Genomic DNA, 23964 nt, shown 5'->3' on the forward strand with positions numbered 1-23964 from the left:
ATGGGAGAAAGGGTTCCATGTTGAAATAATTTAGGGAAATACTGGTTTGAGCAAAATTAATCAGGTGTCTTCACTGCAGGACTGTGTGGGGCCTTTTGTTTGCTGGCAGTGGCTCTCCAAAGGGTGATGGACATAGTATGCCCTATTTCACAAATTGTCTTGACCATGGGGTACTATTTCCAAAAACAAAAGTTTGGAGGGATTTTTGTTCTTGATCTTCTTCACTTCTTGGCCTTGTTCACCCAAATCTTTGGGTGCATAAGATCTGGAAGTCCAATTCAGAAGCATGCAACATTTTTTTTTTCTTTTGTTCTCTTTCTTTCCCCCAGTTTTATGGAGACATAATTGACACTCATGTATAAGTTTAAGGCGTACAGCATGATGGTTTGGTTTATGCATATTGTGAAATGATTACCACAGTGGGTTCAGCTGACATCCATCTTCTCATATAAAAAGAAGGAAGAAGAGAGGAAAGGAAAAAAAAATTTCTTGTGATAAGAGCTCTTAGGATTTATTTTCTTAAGTTTCCTATGTATCAGTCATCATGGTATATATTACATTCCTAGGATTATGTATCTTATAACTGGAAATGTCTACCTTTTGACCACCTTCCTTCAGTTCTCACTGTCTGCACCCTTCCCCTCTGGTAACCACAAATCTGATCTCTTTTTCTATGAGTTTGCTTTTTTGTTTTTGTTTTGTTTTGTTTTAGTTTCCACATATAAGTGGGTCATACAGTATTTGTCTCTGACTCATTTCACTTAGCATAATACCTTCAAGGTTCATCTGTGTTGTAGCAAATGGTAGGATCTCCTCATATTTTAATATATATGTGTACATCTCACAACTTCTTTATCTCTCCATAGACATTTAGGTTGTTTCCATATCTTGGCTATTGTAAATAGTGCTGCTATGAACATGGGGGCGCATGTATCTTTTTGAGTTAGTGATTTTATTACCTTAGGATATATTCCGAAAAGTGGAATTGCTGGATCATATGGTAGTTCTGTTTTTAATTCTTTGAGAACCTTCCATGCTGTTTTCCCTAGTAGCTATGCAAATTTACATTCTCACCAATAATAAGAGTGCAGCATTTAAAGCAGCTTATCAGTTCATTACCTTAAGAAAAAGTGGTATTTGATCTTTTTCCTAAGTTCCAATGCAGTAACCACACATTGTAGCAGGTGCTTGTTATTCCCTGCTCTTTGCAGCTTAGAGTTCACGGTGATGTAAGATAAATAAGGACTGAACACTGGACACTGCCCGCAAACTGCAGGCAGTGTCAGTCACCCTTCAGAAGGAAGGACGGCCAGGGGCAAATGTGTCTTTAAACATGGGTGGGGTGAGCACTGTGCTGGGTGCTGGAGGGGCCACAGGCATGAGCATAAGGGGTCCCTGTCCTCAGGGAGTCAACCAGTCTGCTAGGATGGCAGCTGGGGAACAAAACAAAGAAGCTTATGCTGAGATTCCTTTGGGGGGAAAAGATGGAAAGATAGGAAAAAGAGGTAAAATGGAAAAGTCTGCAGAGCTCTTGCATGCTGTGCCTCAGGCTACCTAGTTAGTTTTATGAGGAGAAGCCCAAAGAAGTAGCTGATATTTGTAAATGCTTTTTAAACTTAAGCCACAAATAAAATCGTTAGACATTTTGCAGACCCACGTCCATTGACCGACATCTAAGATGACTTACCGGCTCAGGTGTGTTACTGGTCACACAGTGACGTTTCTTCATGGTAAACTTTTTTTTTTTTTTTTGCGGTACGCGGGCCTCTCACCGCTGTGGCCTCTCCCGTTGCGGAGCACAGGCTCCGGACGCGCAGGCTCAGCGGCCATGGCTCACGGGCCCAGCCGCTCCGCGGCATGTGGGATCTTCCCGGACCGGGGCACGAACCCGCGTCCCCTGCATCGGCAGGCGGACTCTTAACCACTGAGCCACCAGGGAAGCCCCATGGTAACCTTTTTAACAGGACCTTCCTGAGAGTGGGATGTGGTGCCCCAGGGAGGTGTTAACTGGAGGGGTCGGTACCCAGGCGCTAGCTCAGAGCGGGGGTGGGACCGTATCTGGGTGGACACAGTGCCCACCATATCACTTCCTCTGCCCCTTCCTCTCCCTGGGCTGGCAGATGATAACATTTACTATGTAACTCTTATCTACATATAACTTTATAATTGTGTTGTTGTAGAAATGATAAGACAGTTGGCTTCCTTAAATTTTTAAAGTTGTGAAATTAGTCTTCCATAATGTCTCATTGACATAGCTGGGCTGCGTTATACCCCTAGCTTTATTGATTTGTTCTCTTTTTCATTCCACCTGATAAACTAAACTATAAAGTACTTAAAATTAAATTCAAATTTTTATAATTTGCATTTTAAAGATTGTCATATTGCTATGGCAATATTATAGCTCTTGTAATATTTTATAGTCCATTTATTAGTGACTTAATTATTTCTCCCCTTCTGACAATTAATTTATTAAAGCTAGCTAAAGAATAGATGAAATACTGATGGGAAATGTCATAAGGTTTTGGATAGCCTTTATTTTTGTAACGTTTGTTATGTTGAGCTTAACCCAAAATTAGCCTTAGAAATAAGATCTTATTTCATTTCGTTGACTTCCCATTTATAGTTTGAAGACTCCAAATGAGAAGTAAGCATAGTTTGAGAAATCCACCCCTCCTCCCCACAAAGTCCTGTGTTACTGCGAGTCTGCACTGCTGAAGTTGCCCTCCAGCGAGGACAGGATTGCGGTATCTCCTAAGAGTGTACAGATATGTATTTATACTGTCAAGATTGTGACTATTTTCTCTCTAAACTCTTACTAATAAACGAGTTGTAGCTGAACTATGCCAGTGTCTTTGTGAAAAAGGAGAGTGCAGGGAAGGAGCTGATTGTGGAAATGTGGGCACCGTGTAAGCCGGTGTGGAGGCTAGGAAACAGGGCCCACGCTCAGGGTGGCCTGCAGCCCCATTTGCCTGGGACAGACCCTGCTTATAATTATTAATAGTTCTCCCTTTAACCCTTAAAAGTGTCCCTGTTTAGATAATTAGTTGTGTGGTCACCCTGCCCACGGGCCCTAGATTGTCGTAATGGCTCTTGGGATCCCACCAGCAAACAGGTCTTCAGAGTGGCCCAAATTGTGGTTTTTTGCCCTATTTGTCGTCCCTCCTTGGATCCCGGAAGTGGTGAGGTTTGAGGCTGGGACGTTGCTCAGGAAGGTGGGTGTCAAAGCCACTCGGGAGCAGAGGAAGAAAAACACAGACACCTTCTTAGATCAGGCAGATGGGGGAGAAATAGGGAGGGACTGGTCTGGAGAGTGGGAGTGACTGTATGGTCACACAAGGGAGGCTTTTCTTCCCTGGAGGAGTTCACAGTTCAGTGTAAGAGTTGAAACATATCCAGAGATAGTGAGAAGATAGATGATAGATAGATGTGTTAAAATATCTAAACAGATTATTTGGATGTTCATGGGAGAGAATGGTCAGTTTCAAGTTTAGGAATTAGGAAGACCAAGGAAACACTGGCCTCTGACCCTTAAGAACGACTCAGATTTCAGCAGGTGAAGAAAAGGAGACTGTTGGCAGGCTGAGTTCACAGGGCGAAACACTCTCCGAAACGGGAAGCACGTGTTCTAGGAAATTCAAGCGTGGCTCGTGGGAGTTCTTGCACATTTTTGAGCAGCCAAGGGCCATGCTCAGAATTGAGATTATGGACTGTGGGAGGGTAGGGCTGAAAGAGAACTCAGAGGCCGCCTGCTGAGCGTCTTTATTTTGCAGATGAGAAAATGGAAACCCAGTGGTGCATCAAATTAATGGCAGAACCATTAACGGTTCTAATGGCAGGTTTAGAGCCTGACTAGTCTCTTTGTCCAGTTTTTGCCCTGCAGTCCAGATCAGGAAGATGAGCCATGTGTGGTGTGTAGATGACTGATGAATCTGCCCATAAAGCCCACATAGCCCCAATAATCATGATCTGACATTGTTCACATGGGGCTCTTGAAGTCCCAGGTACCTTATTTCTGATTCCTGCTCCCCCATGAAGGTGGAGAAGAATTCATCTTGCATACTTTGGAGTATGTTAAAAGGCAGATCCGATGAGCTTAAGCTAAGGAAGACTGTATTCAACAGATTAAGTTCCACTCAATGGAATCTGATTATAAGTATCTGAATATAACTTTCATATTATTAGTTCAGAAAACAGAAAATTTAAGTGTTTTACTTAAAAGTGTGTGTCAGTGAACTTGAATGCATCCACTGTTGAGAATCAGATACCACAGTTGAGCTTGTTCTCTCGTGTGTTTAAAGGCTGGTTTGGAGAAGATAAGGATTACGTAACCTGAGCAAGAGATTCTGGTGAGTGAGTGGGTCCCCTCCTCCGTAACACACAGTGCTCCTGGGATGATCCGCTGGGAGGCTTCAGGACCACGTCTCCTCATCTTCCGTCATCATCATCTTTTTATACTAAAGTGGTTGTTAACCACCCTTTCTAATGTTGATGAAAGTAACGATTCAGCTCTCCAGCTATCTTTGCTTATTAGTTTCAGATTTACCGTCTACTTTACGCTTAAATTTTTAAAAAATGTTGTGAGATCTATGCTAACAAATAGAGACCAAGATGTCAGCATTCTTCCTTAACTGAGAGAAAACACTGGAAGTTTAAATATTTTGTGAAGTGTTACATAAAAAGAAAGTTCTCTTTAAAATGTTTTCATTGGACTTTGAGGGCAGTATTCTCGGTGAAAGAAGCCAGACACAGAAAGACAAGTCCTGCGGGATTCCACTTAAATGAGGTATCTAAAATAGTCAGATGCATAAAATCAAAGACTAGACTGGTAGTTACCAGGGGCTGGGAGGAGGGGGAGATAGGACGTTATTAATCAACAGGCATGAAGTTTCAGTTAAGTGAGGTGGAGGAGTTCTAGAGACCCGTGTACAGTAGCACCTTGTACCTCTGGTCCACGGTAATGCATTGTACAGGTAAGCATTTGTTAAGAGGGGTAGATCTCATGTTAAGTGTCCTTATCACATAAGCATTTTTTAAAGAAAAAAAGTATTTTCCCTTGGTTTTGCTACTACAATTTTTCTGCACTATGGAATATGCTTCAGTCATTGTAAGTAAATTGACGATGAAGTCACGGGGAATGAAAAGGAGAGAAGAGGAAAAGGGAAAGAAAGGGATGCCCAGCTCTGTCACAGAGAGCATGGCTGTTCACATACACAATGGCAGACTCTCGAGCAGCCGTAGCTGCTCGGAGATTACCCATGAATTCATTCTTGTCATTGCAGTTCCTTTGTCTCTACTTTCTATCTGAAATTAATTTGTTTCCATGTTTACAGCTGCACAAAAATCTTGATTTTAATTGCCTTCACACTTAATTAAGAAAGCACTCTCTGAGGAATCCGTTTATCCAGTAGAGAACAGTATTTTTTTAGTGTTTAAAAAAAAAAGGAACAAGATGGTTTGTCTAGGAGCATGTTATTTGCTTGCTGTGAATATTTTTATATAAGTTACTTAATAGTCCCTTCTACCTCATGGCTTTAAATATTTCTTAAATAAAACAAGGTCCTTTAAATAAAATATGTGAAACGAAGGGTTTTCTTCTGACACAGATATGTTGGCAGTCGGTGCTCTGCTGTATGTTGTTGGTATGGGTTCCTGTATTTTCTCTGGCCACTGCTTAATGCAGGGAAGAGAGAAATCACACTTCATAATTGATGGAGTCTGTCCATCTGGACCAAGCAGAGATCATCTGTAATAAGGTTATTATTGATTCCCATCTCCTCTGTGGCTGCTTTTATCACTCTCCTGCCTCAGAACTTGACATTAAAAGCATCTTTTAATTGGAGGTGTCAACTCTCCCAATTTTTCTAACTGTAGAAAAATAGAGTATTATGCCTTGGGATAAGACTGAGCTACAAAGAGAGGAAAAAAAGACAGATTAGGGAAAGGTGAATGTACCCTGCTACGGGAGGAAGAGCAGAAACCCAAAGCCTCTAGTTTAATTCAGTGACAGGGGAGGTCCAGCCAATGACGTTTCCAAAACGGTTTCTCTGGCATCATCAAAACCATACAGCTGACCCACTTCAGAGCGACTGCCGACCCCACGGGAAGGGAAAAGTAATGTTTAAAGGATGGAATGTGATGATGGTATCACTCATATCATCAGATCAGATGTAGAGGCTGCCACTCAGCCACCAGAAGCAGGGAGACTGAGAAACTTAGGGGAGACGGTGCTTCACAGTGTGATATGGTGGTGATCGCACGACTGTATCTCTCATCTGCTTTTCATGTTTTACATGTCTCCACAGAAACCATCGAGGGACACATATGTAGAAGTATTCTTACACACACACACACACACACACACACACACACACACACACACACACGCACCCCTGCAGATACTAAGCAAGAACTGTTGCGAAACAGTAGCCTTTTAGGGGCTGGCAATCCCCTTGAAAGAGCCTTCATCAGCGGCTGTTTTTTACCAGTTAAATTTGATACCCAGCCCCAGACGCTCTGGGAGGACAGAGATGCAAACCTTAACAGAGTCCCTCACGTTGTCAGATGGGGTCTTCAGACGAGAAGTGATAAAGTACGAAGCGAGCCACTGGACCATCTGACATACCAACTGCAGATACTCTTCTGCAGTTTACAATTCCTGAGTAACTGTGGCGCTGTCCCGCCATAGTGGTAAACGAGAAACGGGAGCCTGCTATTGGCATCATTTCAGCCCTTGAACCAAGCCACCTGGGGAGCGGTTATGGGGCTGTGGCTCGGGGCCATGTGTTTGGTGGGGTCTCCCACTGTTTGACTTCTCTGTTAGAGCCTTTCTGTTGCTTCTTAAGATTACTTATTTCTCGAACACTTTATTTCACTGAATCTGGTAGGAAATATATATGTAATATATCTGGAACCTAAAGCTCCAGAAAAGTTAGGGAACTTCCTTTTAAGCAGATGCATTATGCAGAAGAACACTACTACATTTTTGATAAAACTGAGATCGTTGAAGTGCTATAGTCTTTTTTTCTTCCTGTGCAGTAGGAGAGGAATTGCTTCCCATGTTCCCATCAGATCCCACTTGAATGTGGGATTTTGCTCTTGTATTATTCCTTCAGTGTTTATTTTTGATATATTCTCGTCTTGACTAGAAATAATTTATTTTGTTTCTTCAGTGGCTAAAATTACCTCCTTAAGTAGTTTTCTGAGTTTTTCTTTCTGTCAAAGACCCACCAGAGCATTTTTTTCAATATTTATTTGGCTGCGCTGGATCTTTAGTTGCAGCGTGCGGGATCTTCCTTGTGGCATGTGGACTCTTAGTTGTGGCATGTATGTGGGATCTAGTTCCCTGGCTAGGGATCGAACCCGGGCCCCCTGCATTGGGAGCACGAAGTCTTAGCCACTGGACCACTATGGAAGTCCCCAGGACATTTTTTTAAAGTCTGTGTACATCTCTCAAATTCTGAGCATCCTCTGTCAATAATAGACGTGGTGGTTTTCTTGATCAGTTGCTGCGTGCATCAGCGACTGGTCAAAGCTGGGAAGAAGCGTTTGCCTTCCTTATCCTGGTTTGCTCGGTCAACTTCCTGTCCCCACTAGGCTTCGAATAAACAGAATTGGGCCGAGTGGAGACAGCAGTGCTGGCCAACTTCCAGTTTCTTCAGCCTGTTGTCACCTCATGCCTGAGGGGCAGAGATTGAGTTCAGACCACACACTCGGCCAAGATGGGGATGGAAATTCAGCTTTCCCAGCTCTCTTAGGGGCAGGTGGGTGTCCGTCAATTTTAGTTCCGTTTCGTGACCCTGATTCATTGCCTTAATTCACATTATCCGTTTTGGGTTATGGTTGCTTGGCTCTTTAGGTAAAATGCTCAGTCTCTCAGACTTTCTCTCTTCCCTCAGCTCCTCTAAGAGTGGCCACTAGCTGCCTGGAGAGGGTGCAGCTGCAGAAAGTCTCCTTTCTGTGTCCTTACTAAAGAACGTCCTCCTAAAGCTCACCACCGCCCACCCCAGTGCACCCTGGGGCTGGTGGGTGCAGCGCAGGGATTTCCTGGCTCCGTCCTTCGTCCTCAAGGCTCCAAAAGGCGGGCTCCCAGTGTCCCCATCCACTGCCCCTTTCCTCCTCCTGTCCTAGGGCTGCAAATGCTTGGCCCAGCCGTGGTGGTCGTGGTCTGGTGGAGGGGCATCTCCTCTACCCTAGGGGTGATGCTCTGGGACCTATATGTGTTGTTCCTTGATATGTTAAAATAATTTAGAAAAGAGTTTCTCCTTGACAGATCCTGACTTTCAAGCCTGTCGTTTTGGTGGGAACCCAAATAAAAATCTAATCTGACCTTTAAAACCGAGAAGTGTCTTTGTTTTTACAAGATAGCAGCTTTTCAGCCAGGCTCTGAAACTTGCTCTTTGAGTAGGTGGAAAGCCCCAGGGCAAAATGATTTATAAACTATGGCAACATCTCTGGAAAAAAAACAGCTTTACACTCTCCTCCTTACACCTCTCACTGCTGTCGCCTTGCAGCTGGCAGCATTTCCCTCCCCACGGCACTTCATCTCCTGGATTCCCAGAAAGACAAACTTCCGGAAGTGTCACCTAGAGAGAGACCTGGGTGCTGAGGCAGAGTCAGAAGTCTGATGTACCAGCTGTAAGAACTAGGGATTATGTAATGATCATCAAGAGAAATGGAGTCTGAATACTTTGACTAGTGTTGTTAAGTGAATAACATTCTTCTTAGAGCATCTTGGAAATGTGGCCTCCCTTTGGCATGTTGGGATTGATGAAGAATTTATGTTAAGCCTAGTAATTGCCAAGAGAGGGATAAAAGGGGGGAATAACTCTAGGGACATGTATCTCATGCATATAGTCTTGTAGCAATTGAAGTTTTCCAGAATCCGAATTCTGATTTGCTATTGAAACATGCATCAAACACTATTAATAATATATAGCCCTTTCTTGAAGAGAACACTTTTTACAGCATCCAGAATCTGTTTGACATCTTGAGGTTTGTGATCACTGTTGTGGTGTGCACAGCGTGGTACTGTGTCTACAGCCAGTTTTGTGGATGTGATTGTCCTCTGTGGTGGAAATGCTTTTCAAACAGGAAAGTGATGATCAAGAAACAAAGGACTGAGTTGGCTCTTGGTGTGTGAAAATTTATATGTCTTTAGCAGCTTGTGAGTTCCGAATCCTTTCAGATCCACAAAAGTGAAGACTGGCCAATCTAGAACCTGCCTTTCACGGCTCACTGATGCGTTCAGCCTGCTTTCCCGCTGGTGTCTGGGAGCCCTCTGGCTTGCTCTGACCTTGGACTCAGAAGGGAGCCACGTCTCTCCTTGACCCTCTGACCTGTGCCGTTGGGACATAGGGAGCCGTGCCAGCCTGTGCTGGCTGCTTTGAGAGATCATTGTGTTCTTCTCCCTCGTCGTAAGCTGTCCTGGGACAGAACCCTTGGAGCCCCCGACATATGGACTCTACTCTGAAACACCCAGCACTCTGGGCCACACCCCACTGGAGGACCCAGGAAATGCACCTTCACTGTTTCTCTTAGTAGGTTTCCTAGGGTGGCGGTTTCTGACCAGATGGGGAGTTGGGGGTGTGAAGCCCATGGTGATTCTTCATCCCTGCAGTTCAGGAAGGTGGCTGCCTTTGCCACCTGAGCCTGTGGCTGCCCCTGCTGTCAGCTCCATGTTGGATTCAGATCATTCTCCAGCCAGTTAAATGGGGATGTTTTGCCTGTGTGATTATTTTAGCAGTGCTGGCTACAACTAACCAGTAAGAATCACACACGTGAACCTTTTTTTTTAGAAGTATTTTTCTTCTGTCCAAGATTCATCCAAAAGATGAATTGTTTAATATTTCGTTGTGTCCCATCATTGTCTGTATTCAGGTTGAAGTTTAGAAAGGATGTAAGTTGCAGTGATAACAGAATTTTATTGTTTAGCATCTCGATATTCTGATATCATTCCCTGACTTGGCAAATGCAAGATCCATTCACTGGAGCTTAACTTGATTTATTGACACCCATTCTTATATAGTTTAGAGAAGCAAATGCTTTCCCATGGAGAAAATCGGCAGTGTTGAAAATCCCATTCGGAGGTGAGTTGGAAGTATTGAAATTACTCAGATACCTCTAGAAAATTGTTAGTGGTGGTACATAGATTGGTTTGTAAATGCAGTGATGAGTCTCCTCTGTTTTCATGGACACATAGTCTCTGCATGTGCAGTCACAGTTTAGAAGACAACTCTCTAAGACATGGGATAGTTTGGATGGAATCTGCTCCATGAAAATGAAGCTATCAAAATAACCAGTTTATATGAAAGATCATATATTTCAGAATTTTTTTGAGTACTACATGTAATTGTTGACACTTACTTGGGCCACCTTCTGGCATCACTTCTTGGCAGTAGGATGTACTCATTTCTGACCTTTTTTTCCTGTCTGTTATGTCCCTAGTCATGACCTGGAAGAAATTTTTATTTTATTTTATTTTATTTTTATTTATTTATTTTTTTGCGGTACACGGGCCTCTCACTGCTGTGGCCTCTCCCGTTGTGGAGCACAGGCTCCAGTCGCGCAGGCTCAGCGGCCATGGCTCACGGGCCCAGTTGCTCCGCGGCACGTGGGATCTTCCTGGACCGGGGCACGAACCCGTGTCCCCTGCATCGGCAGGCGGACTCTCAACCACTGCGCCACCAGGGAAGCCCATGGAAGAAATTTTTTAAAGGTGTTTTTCCACAGTCTTTTGAATAATGAGGCAGTAGTGATTTTTCTCTGCAGCTTGATGTATTCCTGACACGAATGTTTGGCACTTCCTAAGCTTTAAGCATATATTTTGTTGATATGTTACGTTTGACCTCAGGTTTATAAGAGAAATAAAATTCAGCACTGCCTGCGGATTCATTATCTCTATTTTTGTGTAGTGGGGAGGGCTCACCCCCAGCCTCACCAAACCCCTCTAATCAGCACTCGTCTGGTGGTAACTCTCCACCGTACACATTAACTGCTGTGCCAGTGGGGACCGCAGGAGCTGTCACTTATTGTTCTATTTTAACGGTTCCTGGTTTTCATTCTGTTCACTTATATTCCCCCAGATTGCTGGGAAATGATTAATGCCACTCACCCCACTAAAATAACCACCCTTGACAGCAGAAATCTGATTTTACTACCACACGAATTTATCAGGGATAAAAATAGCACTTAATAATGGTTTTGAAGTCTTTTCTAACTTAAGGCATTTAAAATTCTGAACCATAAGAAAATTACTCTCCCAGTCAACTCAGTGGGTGGACAGTATGATGTGTTAAGAGTTAAGTTTAGGGCTTCCCTGGTGGCGCAGTGGTTGAGAATCCGCCTGCCGATGCAGGGGACACGGCTTCGTGCCCCGGTCCGGGAAGATCCCACATGCCGCGGAGCGGCTGGGCCCGTGAGCCATGGCCGCTGAGCCTGTGCGTCCGGAGCCTGTGCTCTGCAGCGGGAGAGGCCACAACAGTGAGAGGCCCGCGTACCGCAAAAAAAAAAAAAAAAAAAAAGAGTTAAGTTTAACTCTACAAGCTTAATTATCAATTAACTTAAAAATAACATGTTAAGTAGTTTGAAACATTCTTTCCCTACTACGTTTAGTATTAGTCACATCTTTAGGGCTAACTCTTATAGATTTTTATGTGCAGATTTTATACTGGAAGTCATTTATCTACTTATGGAAATCTTTAAGTATTTTCTTTGAAGCCAATGTTGATTATTCTAGTTTTCTTTATAATTATTATACTTCTACACCAGAGAGAGATTAAATGGAGTGATACCATCATTTATGTCATTATATGGCACAAAATAATTTTAGCTTTGAATAATCACTTATCTGATGCCAAAAGCCAAAAGCAAAAACCAAAATCTGTCTTTGTGAATAGAGATAGCTGTTTTGAGTATTTAGCTAAATGTAACCAAGATGGTAGTTACTCATTTTTAGCTGATTTCCTAAAACTAACCTCTGGCTATGTTATAAGTCCGTGAAAGTCTTTGACCAATGTTACAATCCTCTGTGACCAAATTTCTCCTTCATTTACATATAACATACGTTTATGCTTTTAAAATACTAACCGCACTTGATTTTTCATGTTCTGTTCTAAAATGTGCGTGTAGCATGTCAAACTATATTCTCTGGAATACTTTTAGTCCAGTATCACCACGTGATGCATGGTGTGGCATTTTAGAGTAGGGTCGGGCAACGCTGGCCCGTGGGCCTGGCCGGCACCACCCATCTGTGTGTGGGCTGCAAGCTTAAAATGGTATTTACATATTAAATGGTCGAAAAATAAAAATTCAGGACATGTAAAAATCATATGAAATTCAAGCGTCCGTGTCCATAAGGAAATTTTGTTAGAGCACATTCATGACACGTTCTCTGTGTCTGCTTTCACATTGTGACAACAGAGATGAGCGGTCGCCTAAAATATTTACTGTCCTCTCCTTCACAGGAAAAGTTTGCCAACCCCTCAAAAAGAGGATCAGGGAAAAAGTCCTTAGGGTATTTTGATGCACTGGTTTCCAGATTCACTTTGGCCAGCTTAAATCATGACTTTAAAGGTTTTCTCTCTTCTTCTTTTTTAAATAGTGTACTCAGTGCGTTTTGAATGTAGATCCATAGAACATCATTTTACTCTGTTACCCCAGTAGGGAGGAGGGCACCTGAGTTCTGTCCTGGAAGAGGCATGGACCCCTGAAGAAGTAAAACTACTTGTTAGTGTTTGACGGTCAGAACTATAAACACCAGAGGCGGGAGCTAGGAAAGGAAAGCCTGTGAAAATTCCAGTTTGCTTACAGTGCCCATGAGGACAACGTGCTATTCCAGCAAAAAAAAAATGGTGACCGTCAACCAGAATCTTGTGTTCTAATCCAGTAAAATTTGTAACTAACTTTAGTTCACATGTATTTAGCGAGATGTATAATCATGATTGCGCTGTTTGGTCATGAGGCGTCTAAGGATTGAGTTTAAGCAGTCCTCCTTTTCTCAGTCAGGTCAAGCATTTCTTGTTAGGGGAGGGGGAGGGGAGGGCAGAGAAAGGGGAATTGGGTGGAGCCGGTGGGCAGGCTCTGCATCTCTTCTGAAAACCCCTAGTTTCCTCTCACCCTCCCCTAAGGCGGGGAGGAGGACTTGCTCTAGAATTATAAAATCCAGGCAGTGCTAACCACATTCTATTTAAAGCTCTCTCCACCTCCACCTGGAGGTGAAGCCCAAACCCAGACCCTCTCCCAGGGTTGCTGGGGGTAGGGCTGGAGGGTCACACACCCTGCTGTTCTTCATGCTCTTTGATGCTTTCTTACAGTCATCACAACCTGTAATTATACATTCATTGTTTTGATTCCTTTTCTTAAGGTACCTCTCTCTCTCTCCCCCAGATCTGAGCCCCCGGGCGGCTGCGACTCTGTGTGTCCTGCCCATCACTGCGTTCTCACGACAGAGCCTGCCACAGGGCAGGTGCTCAAAATATATTTATGAACGAATGAGTGAATGAATGAGTGAGTGAAAGAAAATGCCCTTGATCTAGAGGACACAGATATCAGGTGTCCTTCCCGCCCTACATCTATGTCCCAGAGTACCTACATTTCCCTGAACTTGGCTCATTTACACATGCACGGAAAGCCTTTCCTGGGAGGGTTAGCCTTGGGGCTGGCGACGGCTGGAGGGTGGCGGGGCTGTCCTTCCAGTCTCAGTACCAGAGGGTCTCACCGTGTCCGCCCTAAGGCGGTGAGTGGCACCTGTGCCGGTCCAGGAAGAGGAGGTTCCTGGACAGCTCCAGATGCCTGTGGGAAGGGCAGGGCCTGAGGTGGGAGGCCAGGCCTGGGACAGCTGGGAGGAAGGAAGGCACGAGCGTCTCAGGTCCCCAGACCCTTTGCCTCTTATTCAGATCCGCAGAGTCTCCCCTGCCCTTTACCAGAGGATTCTTTGCCCCATCTGCAATGCCCTACTCTTAAAGATTCATGGGTCCTAAGGAGGACACACCCCCAGGGTTGAGGAATGGAAGGGAGAGGAGGCCAGACAGCAGAGCAGCTTGCTTCGGCAAAGGCCGCTGAGATGGGAAGATGGCTCATATACGAAGAGCGTTTCATGCTTTTCCGAAGCATGCTCAGAAGTTGAGTGCCACGTGAGCTCGTAGGTGGGCATGGGCTCCTGGTGGGCCAAACGAGAAGTTGCTGAATGCCAGGCAGCCACCGTCCCTCAGGTGTCACACCCCTCATCCCGATACTCGCTGGCCCTGGTGGGTACCACACTGCTGTGCTCCCGGGGAAGGAAACCCGGACCCCGCACGCAGTATCCGTGGGCTGTGGGTCCACCTTGGCCAGTCTTTGTCCTGGTCCTTCTCTCACCTGTGTCGTGAGCTGACTCCCAGGGCACAGGAGATGTTCTGCCAAGGACACATCTCCTTGAGTGCAGTTGCGAGTTCACACAGCCCCGGGCAGGTGGGCATGGGTGTGAACACGTGTGTACAATATCGTTCTTGCCCAGAGACGCTGGGACTAGCAATTGGGGGAGGAAGGGGGGCCCTGCCTGCACCCTGGAAGTAGGTGAGTGGGGGCTTGGGGGATGGTGGTGCCAGCACAGAATATAAGCCCCTGCTCTGGCGCTCACTCTGCGACCCGGGCACGTGGCTTCTTCATCTGTAGAACGGGCAGGGAGGGTCTCACCACCTCAGAGGGGGTGAGATCACATGTAAGTAGCCCAGGGCATAGGAAATTCTCAGTACACGGTACTCATTATCATGTCAGTATGAGTTCAAAGGCTAGAAACAAGCAGCTCTTGATGCTCTGAGACTTCTCTGTGTGTATATCTTAGCATCACTCGAACTCCACAGCAGCAGCTTTGCTGTATATGGAGACGTGGTTACTCCGTTTCATAGAGGCAGGTTTAAAATTGCAAAGTGTAAAGCAGAAGGTTAGGTTTCCCACCACCCTGCGTGGGGAGTCGCCTCTCTACTCAGAAAGGGGAAGATGCAGGAGCCTGTGAGTTCTGTGGTTGACGCCCCAAAGGCCGTAAATACTGTAGTAGCTGGTCGAGTGGTTCTTGCCCTCCTCCTAGCTCTGCTGTTCCAGAGTACTGCAGACTCTTTACTGGGCTCAAAAATAATGCTTTTCATTACAGAGAAGTCTCCAGTTGCTTTCCTGTGTTAACTAACATCTAGACTTAGCTATCACAGACCTGAGAGAAAATAATGACACCTTACAGTAAGACTCTGATTGAATTACCGTCTGTTAATTAGGAGTTTCTAAATCACCTTGATCCCCTTGGAGAAAAACCTTGATATAAGTAGATGGTAGTAAAAGTGGAACTATGTTTAATTCAAACTGTATCTTTTGAAATTTAATTAATTTCATAATAATAGTTTTATTTATTTTTATTTATTAAAAATAATTTTTTTTTGCCACACCCCGAGGCATGTGGGATCTTAGTTCCCTGAGCAGGGATCAAACCCACTCCCCCTGCTTTGAAAGGCAGAGTCTTAACCACTGGACCACCAGGGCAGTCCCTCATAATAATAGTTTTAAATGAGCATGTCAGAACTCTAAATGGTCCTTGGTCTCTTGAAAGAGTTATGTAGCATCCAGAAGTTCCTAATACAGTCTCCGGAAGTAACTTGCTCACTGAGTAGTTGGCTTTAACGGGCTCGAGTTCCCCTTTTCTCCTGCAGGGATGACTTAGGCCAGGTTTTAAACCAGTCTCATCAGTTCTTTGGAGACACTCCCCTCCATCAAAGATGTAGGCTCTGCACTCACATTCTTTAAAACTTGGAAGACCGGGGCAGTCACGGGGTGCCCTGGCCCTCCTTTCCCTCTTCCCAGACATTTACTGGAAGCAGAAGCAAGTGGCCGGCTGTGGACTGCATCCCCACTGGACACCCTGGCTGCCTCCTGGCCTAGTGGAAAGCTCCTTTCCCAGCGGCTAAGCCCCTCCCGTACTCATATCCCTTCCTGCTGTCGTGGCCACAGAGGGTATTTGAGCACAAGGTGCCCTTAAATGTCATGCTGAGATGGTACGAGGGTGTCACGTAAGCACATCGCTACTATAGCTGAGAAAATCAGAGAAGTGTTTGACAGCGTTGAGAGGCTGCTTGTGACCAAGGGCCCTGGGGAGGATGGGGTATGCGTGCACCCGTGAGGTCACCGTGGTGCAAAATGATTCAACATGTGCTATAAAGCAGGCTGTTTAGCATGAGAATGTGGAATAAGGCTTCCCACAGTAATCATGTGCAAAATGACGTGTAACATCCCAAGTTCTTCCCTAAGGAAACTTCTGATTGTGTGAGGTGGGTCATAAAATGGAGAAATAAGAGGGTTATTATCATTTGAGTGCATGTGAACTTACTGTATACATGCTCTCTACACAGAAAAAAGCACAGCATGATGTGAAGTGGTAGGAGTTATTATGTAGTTTTTCTGGATAGTTTTATAGTTGCGTTGGAATTCCTTTTTAGGGTAGTTTGGGTTCTGTTATGTTGCTCAATTTGCAACAGTTTTTGTTTTCTCTGAGTATCTTATCATACAGCAGCAGAGCAGTACAAGATCAAAACCAAGATTCTTTTCAACTTGTTGACATTCTGTGTACTTCTGAAACTAAAACTATGCAGAAAATTTAAAACTTTGCCAAAAACTTATGGTAGAATAAACATTTAAAATCTGTACATTGAGTTCGTAACTAATCTCTTGGTTTATTGGAACTCCCAGCTTTTCCAGAGCCCTTTTCTATTTTCCCTGTGCTATTCTGCACTACCGAGCTTCACCAGCCCTGACCTATTTAAATATATTTGGGAACATGGAGACTTCTAGTAATCTAAGTCTCAATTAATCTAGAGATATGAGTGAATTCCTTTCACGTAAAGGTTTGGTTGTGGCTTTATAGTTTATTAACTTGTCTGCATAAAATAAAAATTTCTTATCTGATTTGAAGGATGGTTTTTAATAAGGTAAATCACCCTTGTGCATTCACTGTTTTAATTCCTCTAAGGTCTGGCTCTGTGATTTTATTGTTCTTTTTCCTTTTATTCCTCTATATAGTGCTTTTTTCCCCCCTCCTTAATTTCCTCTTTATGGTGTTTTCTCTGTCTTTGCTCCTTTGTCCTCTCCTCCAGCCTACAAATGTGTATTACTAAGGACTTCTAGTGGCTAATGCTGGAAGTGCCTCTCAGAAATACCCACAGTGTAAGCGTTTGGTCCATCCCAAGTGCATTAGGCACCAAAGCAACTAGGAGAAAGAAAGCACCTAGAGCAATAAATTGGTTGTTTTGACTACATGATACTATTTATTTCCATGAATTTTATACTGAATCCAAATGGTTATTTAGATGAGTACAGGTAAAACCTGTATTACTCTGTGTATAATAAGCATAATGTCTCTTTGCTTTTGTATTGACATGGTAATTCACTTCCGGAACTACCATTTAGTTAAAACTTGAAGTTTAATCTGTGAAATGCAGCCCTTTCTAAGTGTGTGAATGTGGTTATACATTGATTTATAGTGAGAAGGGGTAGATGGAGATATTGACTGTGGTAGGAGAGGCTTTTCATCATGTGAAAATTCAGCTAGATACTTACAGATGAAATGGGATCTCAGTTTACAGGGTTTGATCTGAAATGTAGTGCATGAAGATTCAGCGTGTAGCTCAGATAAAAAGTAAGTAACAGGAGTGCTACGTGCCTCACCCTTAGCTACGTACCACCCTAGCTTTGCAGTGAACTTTATGACGAATCAGAGCATGTTGAAAAGCTAGAGAATTCTTGGCTTCCTGAATGTGGACTCTGGGTCACTCATAGCTCATAATTTGCTCCAGATTTATACAGCACTTGGCATCTCTTCTCTGGCAAGAAATGATTGTTAAAATAGTTGAATACAGTGTGGAGGAGGTCTTATATGATGCCAAAAGCATACTTCAGTTGACTGTGATAGATACTGAGAGTTTAACTTTACTTCACAAGAAAATTGCATAGATCTTGAAATACTCTCCCTTTTATAGTCAGTTATAACATGTTTTGAACATGCAAATTTATTTGCATGTGATCAATACAGTAAGGGATAATTTTAACTGAACGCGGATTTTGTGTTTACCTGTGCACGGTTTTGATGGCAAGAAACACTACGGAGTGCAGAACACTGCACCTGGGTGAACTGAATGTACACACCCACCTCACACACCCACCAGCTGCTACATCAGATCACTGGGTGTGTCCTGCCCTGCGCCCTCCGCATCTCAGTTATAACCTCTCACCAGACATCAGACCCCCTCCTTCCACCACCCACAGTAACTCAAGAGCTGCAGCCCTTCCCTCCAGGTCTTTTTCAAGGTCAGGTGCCACATGCCACGCTCTCTGCCGCGTTTTTGCGTTCCTTAACTACGTAACACGTGCAGGACGGTGCTATCACTTGTATTCTCCTGCCTTTTGTAATGTGTCACTGCAGAATTTCTGAGTGTTGTGCCCCGACCCCATTTTCCCCACAAACCTTGTGTTTTTTATCACACAATTTTTTTATACTGTGGTGATTTTTAGGAATACGTCTGTCACACAGCAGAACTGTCAGGGCTGCCATCTTATTGTCCAGAGTTACCAAATGACCAAGTCCGGAGCTCCTAACACTGTAGACCTTCCGGAAACTCTCCTCCCACCCCTGGAAGTGTTCAACATCCTTGTTCTGTCCCTGCCCCTCTGACCACGCCTTCTGTGTCTCTTACACAAGTTCCCTCTGCTTATTATTATTATTATTTATTTATTTATTTATTTTTTTGCGGTACGCGGGCCTCTCACTGTTGTGGCCTCTCCCGTTATGGAGCACAGGCTCCGGACGCGCAGGCTCAGCGGCCATGGCTCACAGGCCCAGCCGCTCCGCGGCACGTGGGATCTTCCCGGACCGGGGCACGAACCCGTGTCCCCTGCATCGGCAGGCGGACTCCCAACCACTGCGCCACCAGGGAAGCCCCCCCTCTGCTTATTATTATCTGCAGTGTTGCTGTTATGTTTTCATCTCATTTATGTTTAAAATTCCTCCCTCGGAGATGTAGACATTCTTTCATCTCAGCTGCTACCTTGGTGCAGAAAACTTCCGATTTTCCAGCCCTAGAACCAAGCTTTCCCACGGTTTCTAGCTGCTGCTACAGTTCCTCGAAAGACTGCCCCGGGCTTCCCTGGTGGCGCAGTGGTTGGGAGTCCGCCTGACGATGCAGGGGACACGGGTTCGTGCTCCGGTCCGGGAGGATCCCACGTGCCGCGGAGCGGCTGGGCCCGTGAGCCATGGCCGCTGAGCCTGCGCGTCCGGAGCCTGCGCTCCGCAACGGGAGAGGCCACAACAGTGAAAGGCCCGCGTACCACCAAAAAAAAAAAAAAAGGGGGGGGGGGGCGGAATGGATGAGTTAACACCTCAGAGACACAGTGTAAACCTGGCACAGGCTCCTCCTCTGTGTGGTTTACCCTCTTTGTCTTTGGCTCTTCCTTCTGTGCCCACAGCACATCAGTCACCGGGTCCTGGTCTGTCCTTCCCAATGTTCCCTCTCCAGCCCATCTCTCTTTCCCAGCCCCCCTGCGTCCTCTCCCCCTTTCATACCCCCATCCCCCATTCCTTCCTTACTCTTTGTTCAGAGCCAGAAATTCTACCTTGATCACAGCACATCTCAGCTTAAAATCGTAATTCCGTATCGCATCCAGTCTGGCCCTTTTCTAACCACGTTCCCTACTTTCCTCTAACGCAAGTGGAAATGTCTAGAGAGCCTAACAATATTGCACATGGATCTCTGTCCTGCCCCCTCCCAGCACACCCGCAAGGGGGTCGGTATGTGGCAGCAGCCACTACACTCCTCTCTACATATTCGTTAACAATCCAGTAGCGCTTTCTATCTGGCAGAGTTCTTTCCTCTTTTAAAAAAATTTTATGTTTTAACTGAAGTGTAGTTGATTTACAATGTCATGTTAGTTTCAGGTGTACAGCAAAGTGATTCAGTTATACATATATATGCTGTATATACTGTTTCATATTCTCTTCCATTATAGAATATTATAAGATATTGAGTGTAGTTCCCTGTGCTGTACAGTAGATTCTTGTTTATCTATTTTATATACAGTAGTGTATGTATATTAACCCCAAACTCCTAATTTATCACTCTTCCCTTTCCCCTTTGGTAACCATACATTTGTTTTCTGTCTTTGGGTCTATTTCTGTTGTGTATATAAGTTCATTTGTATCATTTATTTTTTAGATTCCACATATAAGTGATATCGTTTGATCTTTGTCTGGCAGAGTTATTTCTCTCATTTTTCTATTATATAGGTTTTTTTCTGTAATTTTCTATAATTTGCATGGTGAAAAATGTGGAAGTAGAAGTCAGGTTTCATGAGGAAACTAGGACAGATTACTCTGGAAGCGGTTTGTTGTTTAGAAAGTGTTTTCCTAGTGACCTTGCTGCAAGGGACACTGACCTGGAACGCCTCAGCCCTGGGGTGGTGCCCGCACAGTGGCCTGTGTGAGGTGGAGGGGCTTTAACTGCAGCCTGCAGCTGCCTAAAGACCGCCACAGCTGTGCAATTTTTATGCCCCAGTTCAAATGTGTGATTTTTATATTGTTTTCAAGCATTAAAAAGCTATGTTGTAATTCCCAACAATAACTTTATAAATGATTTCTCTTCCACTAGTTCAACTCTGTGACATTTTGCTGTACTTGGAAGCTTTTGCGAAAGGAAACGTTACCTCTGCATTTCAATTTAGAAGTCTCGGATCCCAGAGCTCCCGCATTTGATTCAAAAATTCTTCACCCACACAGTAATAATTATCGTAAAGTGTTAAAGACAAAAGTAGCATTATTAACTGAGGACGTTACTTTCAAGAACACAGTAAAAAAGCACCAAAGCTGACAGATTCCAGAGGGAATTTCGTTTTTATTTTTTGTACGTTCTCAGCGTTGGTGAACAGACTCACTTTGTAGGGCTGTGTAGCACAGGTTGCAAAACAGAAAATAAAGAAACAGTCTACAGAAATCTAGTAATATAAAATATATTAATGTAGTAATAGTTCTCATAATCACACCTATAAACAGAGACGTTTGCCTTACACTAACATGGGGAGTTACTTTCAAAACAGGGAAATCTTACAGAAGGCATTTCTGGTTTCCTTCCAGCTTAATAAAATATGAATTTTAATTTTTACTTTGCCTTTAGTTGAAACTTCCTACTTTCCATCTTCTTGAGACCTATATTAAAACCTTATCTTAGGGGCTTCCCTGGTGGTGCAGTAGTTAAGAATCTGCCTGCCAACGAAGGGGACATGGGTTCGAGCCCTGGTCCAGGAAGATCCCACATGCCAAGGAGCATCTAAGCCCATGCGCCACAACTACTGAGCCTGCGCTCTAGAGCCCGTGCTCCTCAACAAGAGAAGCCACCGCGATGAGAAGCCTGCGCACTGCAACAAAGAGTATCCCCTGCTCGCCGCAACAAGAGAAAGCCCACGTGCAGCAACAAAGACCCAATGCAGCCAAAAATAAATAAATAAATTTATTTTTTAAAAAAACAAAAAGTAACCTTATCTTAGAGTTGATCGAATTTATGAAATGGGTTTCTGGGCTATGTTAAATCTATAGATTTTCCTAATGCATTTGTTCCAGAAATTTAGGAGGTACTGGTAACTGGACACTAATGTAAAATCCATTAACAACAGCTATTTGAAAGCATCTTGTACTTTGTAAACAATATGAGGGTCCACATGGTAAGTTACTCGGGACAGCAGCAGGATGTCTGATTTCGGTGCTGAGACTTACACCTGTGCATTTAAAGTGAATCGATGAAATTTGCATTAATGCAGATCATGCTTATAAAACCAGTTACTCTACCGGGCCTTGCGTTATAGTCACATATTAATGTAACATATACAGAGAAAACAAGATAACTTAAAGCAGTTTTTCCCTTTGACTCATCTCTTGATGTCACTCCCCATGTATCTGCTTTTGTCTAGTCTGAGATGCTTATTCTAGTGGTTTCACATGAAATATAAATGATTTCTGATTTCTGGTCTTTTAATAATGAATTGGTTAGTGGAGCCAAGTAAACTGTTTAATGTTGTCATTTGAAAAAAAAGTTTTCCCAAAGTGCTTTATAGAAATATTACTTTATAAAAACACACTTCTGGGCCCATGTCGGTAGCTGAGATGATGCTACATATTGTGTGTAACACCTGTTGGGAGCCAGGACGTTCCCTAATGCTCCTGTCCATCCTCCCGGTTGGAATGCGCTTTCCTCCTGTTCAGCTGCTGTTCGTGGTCCAGACCTTCCTGGTATCGTGGAAACAGCAGAGGCTTCGAGTCAAACGGAATCCCCGTCCCCCTGTTCACTAGTTACAGCCCTTGGCTCATCACAGCAGGCGACCTTGGGAAAGCGGCTTCACTCTCGGGTCCTCACTGTTCACATCTGTGAAAGCAGCACCACCAACACCCACCTCTCATGGACTTGGTGAGCATTCGAGGAAATGGAGGACGCCAAGTCCTAAGTCCACGTACCTGATGCCAAGGAGGCGTTGAAATACTTCCATTTTGACTCATTCAGCCAACACTTGTACTGTTTATAATTGTACCTCGTTACAGAGTGCCAGACCCAGCCCAAGTGGCAGCACCCCTAGATCTGATGGTGCCTCCAGGGTCTCCCTGCTGTGTCCGCAGTGCATTCAGTCGTAGTTGTCAGCCGTGTGAGAACAAGACCTCAGCCAGCCGGGTAGGCAGGCAGGGAGGCCCGGCCCGGCCTGGTCCTGCCCTCTCGGCCCACTGGACCTTTAACCGAGTGCACTTACAGGAGCCCACAGGCCAGAGAGTTCCCTGAACAACACCTAGACGGGCCCTTTACTCGAGGAGAACTCACACGAATAGTGCACGAGTGGAGGGTCAATGGACTCAAGCTGTGGACAAGAACTATAAATTATAAATATGTACCCTGCAACTATAAAAAGATCTAAACTGGCAGTTCCTCCTCCCAGAGGGAGTGATGCACTCATCCCATGACAGGTGTGGGGAAGTGAATCATTTCTGCTGAGGTCTGGGTGGATTTTCTTTCTTCCTGTGTCTGAAAGTTGCTGATTGGTTAGCAGGTACCCACCTCTCCTGGGCTGACTGCCTCCGGAATCCCCTCTGATAAGCTCGGCAGGGACCTGCCGCTGCTCACTTCCAAACCCGGGGGGCTGGCTTTTCACTGTGTTTGCATCCTTCACCTGGGGTGTTAGCCACCTTCATAATTTATATACTGCACATAAGTCGGGGGGCACATTCACCCCCATTACCGGGAGAAGGACTTGGTATTGAACTGTCCCACTACCCTGCCCTGGCTCAGGAGCCTCTCACTGTCACCCCCAGGAGCACGTGCGCGATGGTGGCGCCGCCACGTTTTATGTGAGTACTGTTTGCTCGTGGCCCCGGGTCATTCTACTCTTCGTGCGTTCTCAGCACCGACCTCAGGGTCCCACACGTGCAGCCTCAGCGCATGACTGTCCCCAGAGTAAAGGATCAGTCAGTCCTCCAGCATCACAGAGCACAGGGCCAGGGCAGCGTCCTTCTCTAGCCCCTGGAGGTGGACGTGCATTTCTGAAGCCTTTCGTGTCTTTTACAGTTAAAAGGTGCAGCACTCTGGGGGATTCCCTGGTGGCGCAGTGGCTGAGAGTCCGCCTGCCGATGCAGGGGACACGGGTTCGTGCCCCGGTCCGGGAAGATCCCACATGCCGCGGAGCGGCTGGGCCCGTGAGCCATGGTCGCTGGGCCTGTGCGTCCGGAGCCTGTGCTCTGCAATGGGAGAGGCCACAACGGTGAGAGGCAAAAAAAAAAAAAAAAAGTTGCAGCGCTCTTTAACCTTTGGCAATACTTTAAACTGGAAGATGCTTCTAAGAGTAATAGTGCGATTTGTTTCTCTGAGCTGCTTCACGCCAGGCTTGTCAAGCAAAACTAGTATCAGTAATGGGTGTGTAAAACATTGCCAA

At 44.8% G+C, this 23964-nt stretch overlaps 1 protein-coding gene across 3 annotated transcripts in view; it reads left to right on the forward strand.

Moving 5' to 3' along the window:
• Window positions 1-23964, forward strand: part of PLCL2 (phospholipase C like 2) — a 194243-nt gene that overhangs the window by 116434 nt on the left and 53845 nt on the right. Inside the window, exon 4 of one of the 3 annotated variants that reach the window (XM_067033828.1) lies at window positions 2624-2779. The exons of the other annotated variants lie outside the window; for them this stretch is intronic. Coding sequence (XP_066889929.1) covers window positions 2624-2641 — 18 coding nt within the window. The 3' untranslated portion in view covers window positions 2642-2779. Of the gene's footprint in view, window positions 1-2623; window positions 2780-23964 lie in introns of those variants that run through there. 3 annotated transcript variants of the gene reach the window in all.

This window comes from Kogia breviceps, chromosome 5 (assembly GCF_026419965.1).
Source record: "Kogia breviceps isolate mKogBre1 chromosome 5, mKogBre1 haplotype 1, whole genome shotgun sequence".
Taxonomy (NCBI): Eukaryota; Metazoa; Chordata; class Mammalia; order Artiodactyla; family Physeteridae; genus Kogia; species Kogia breviceps.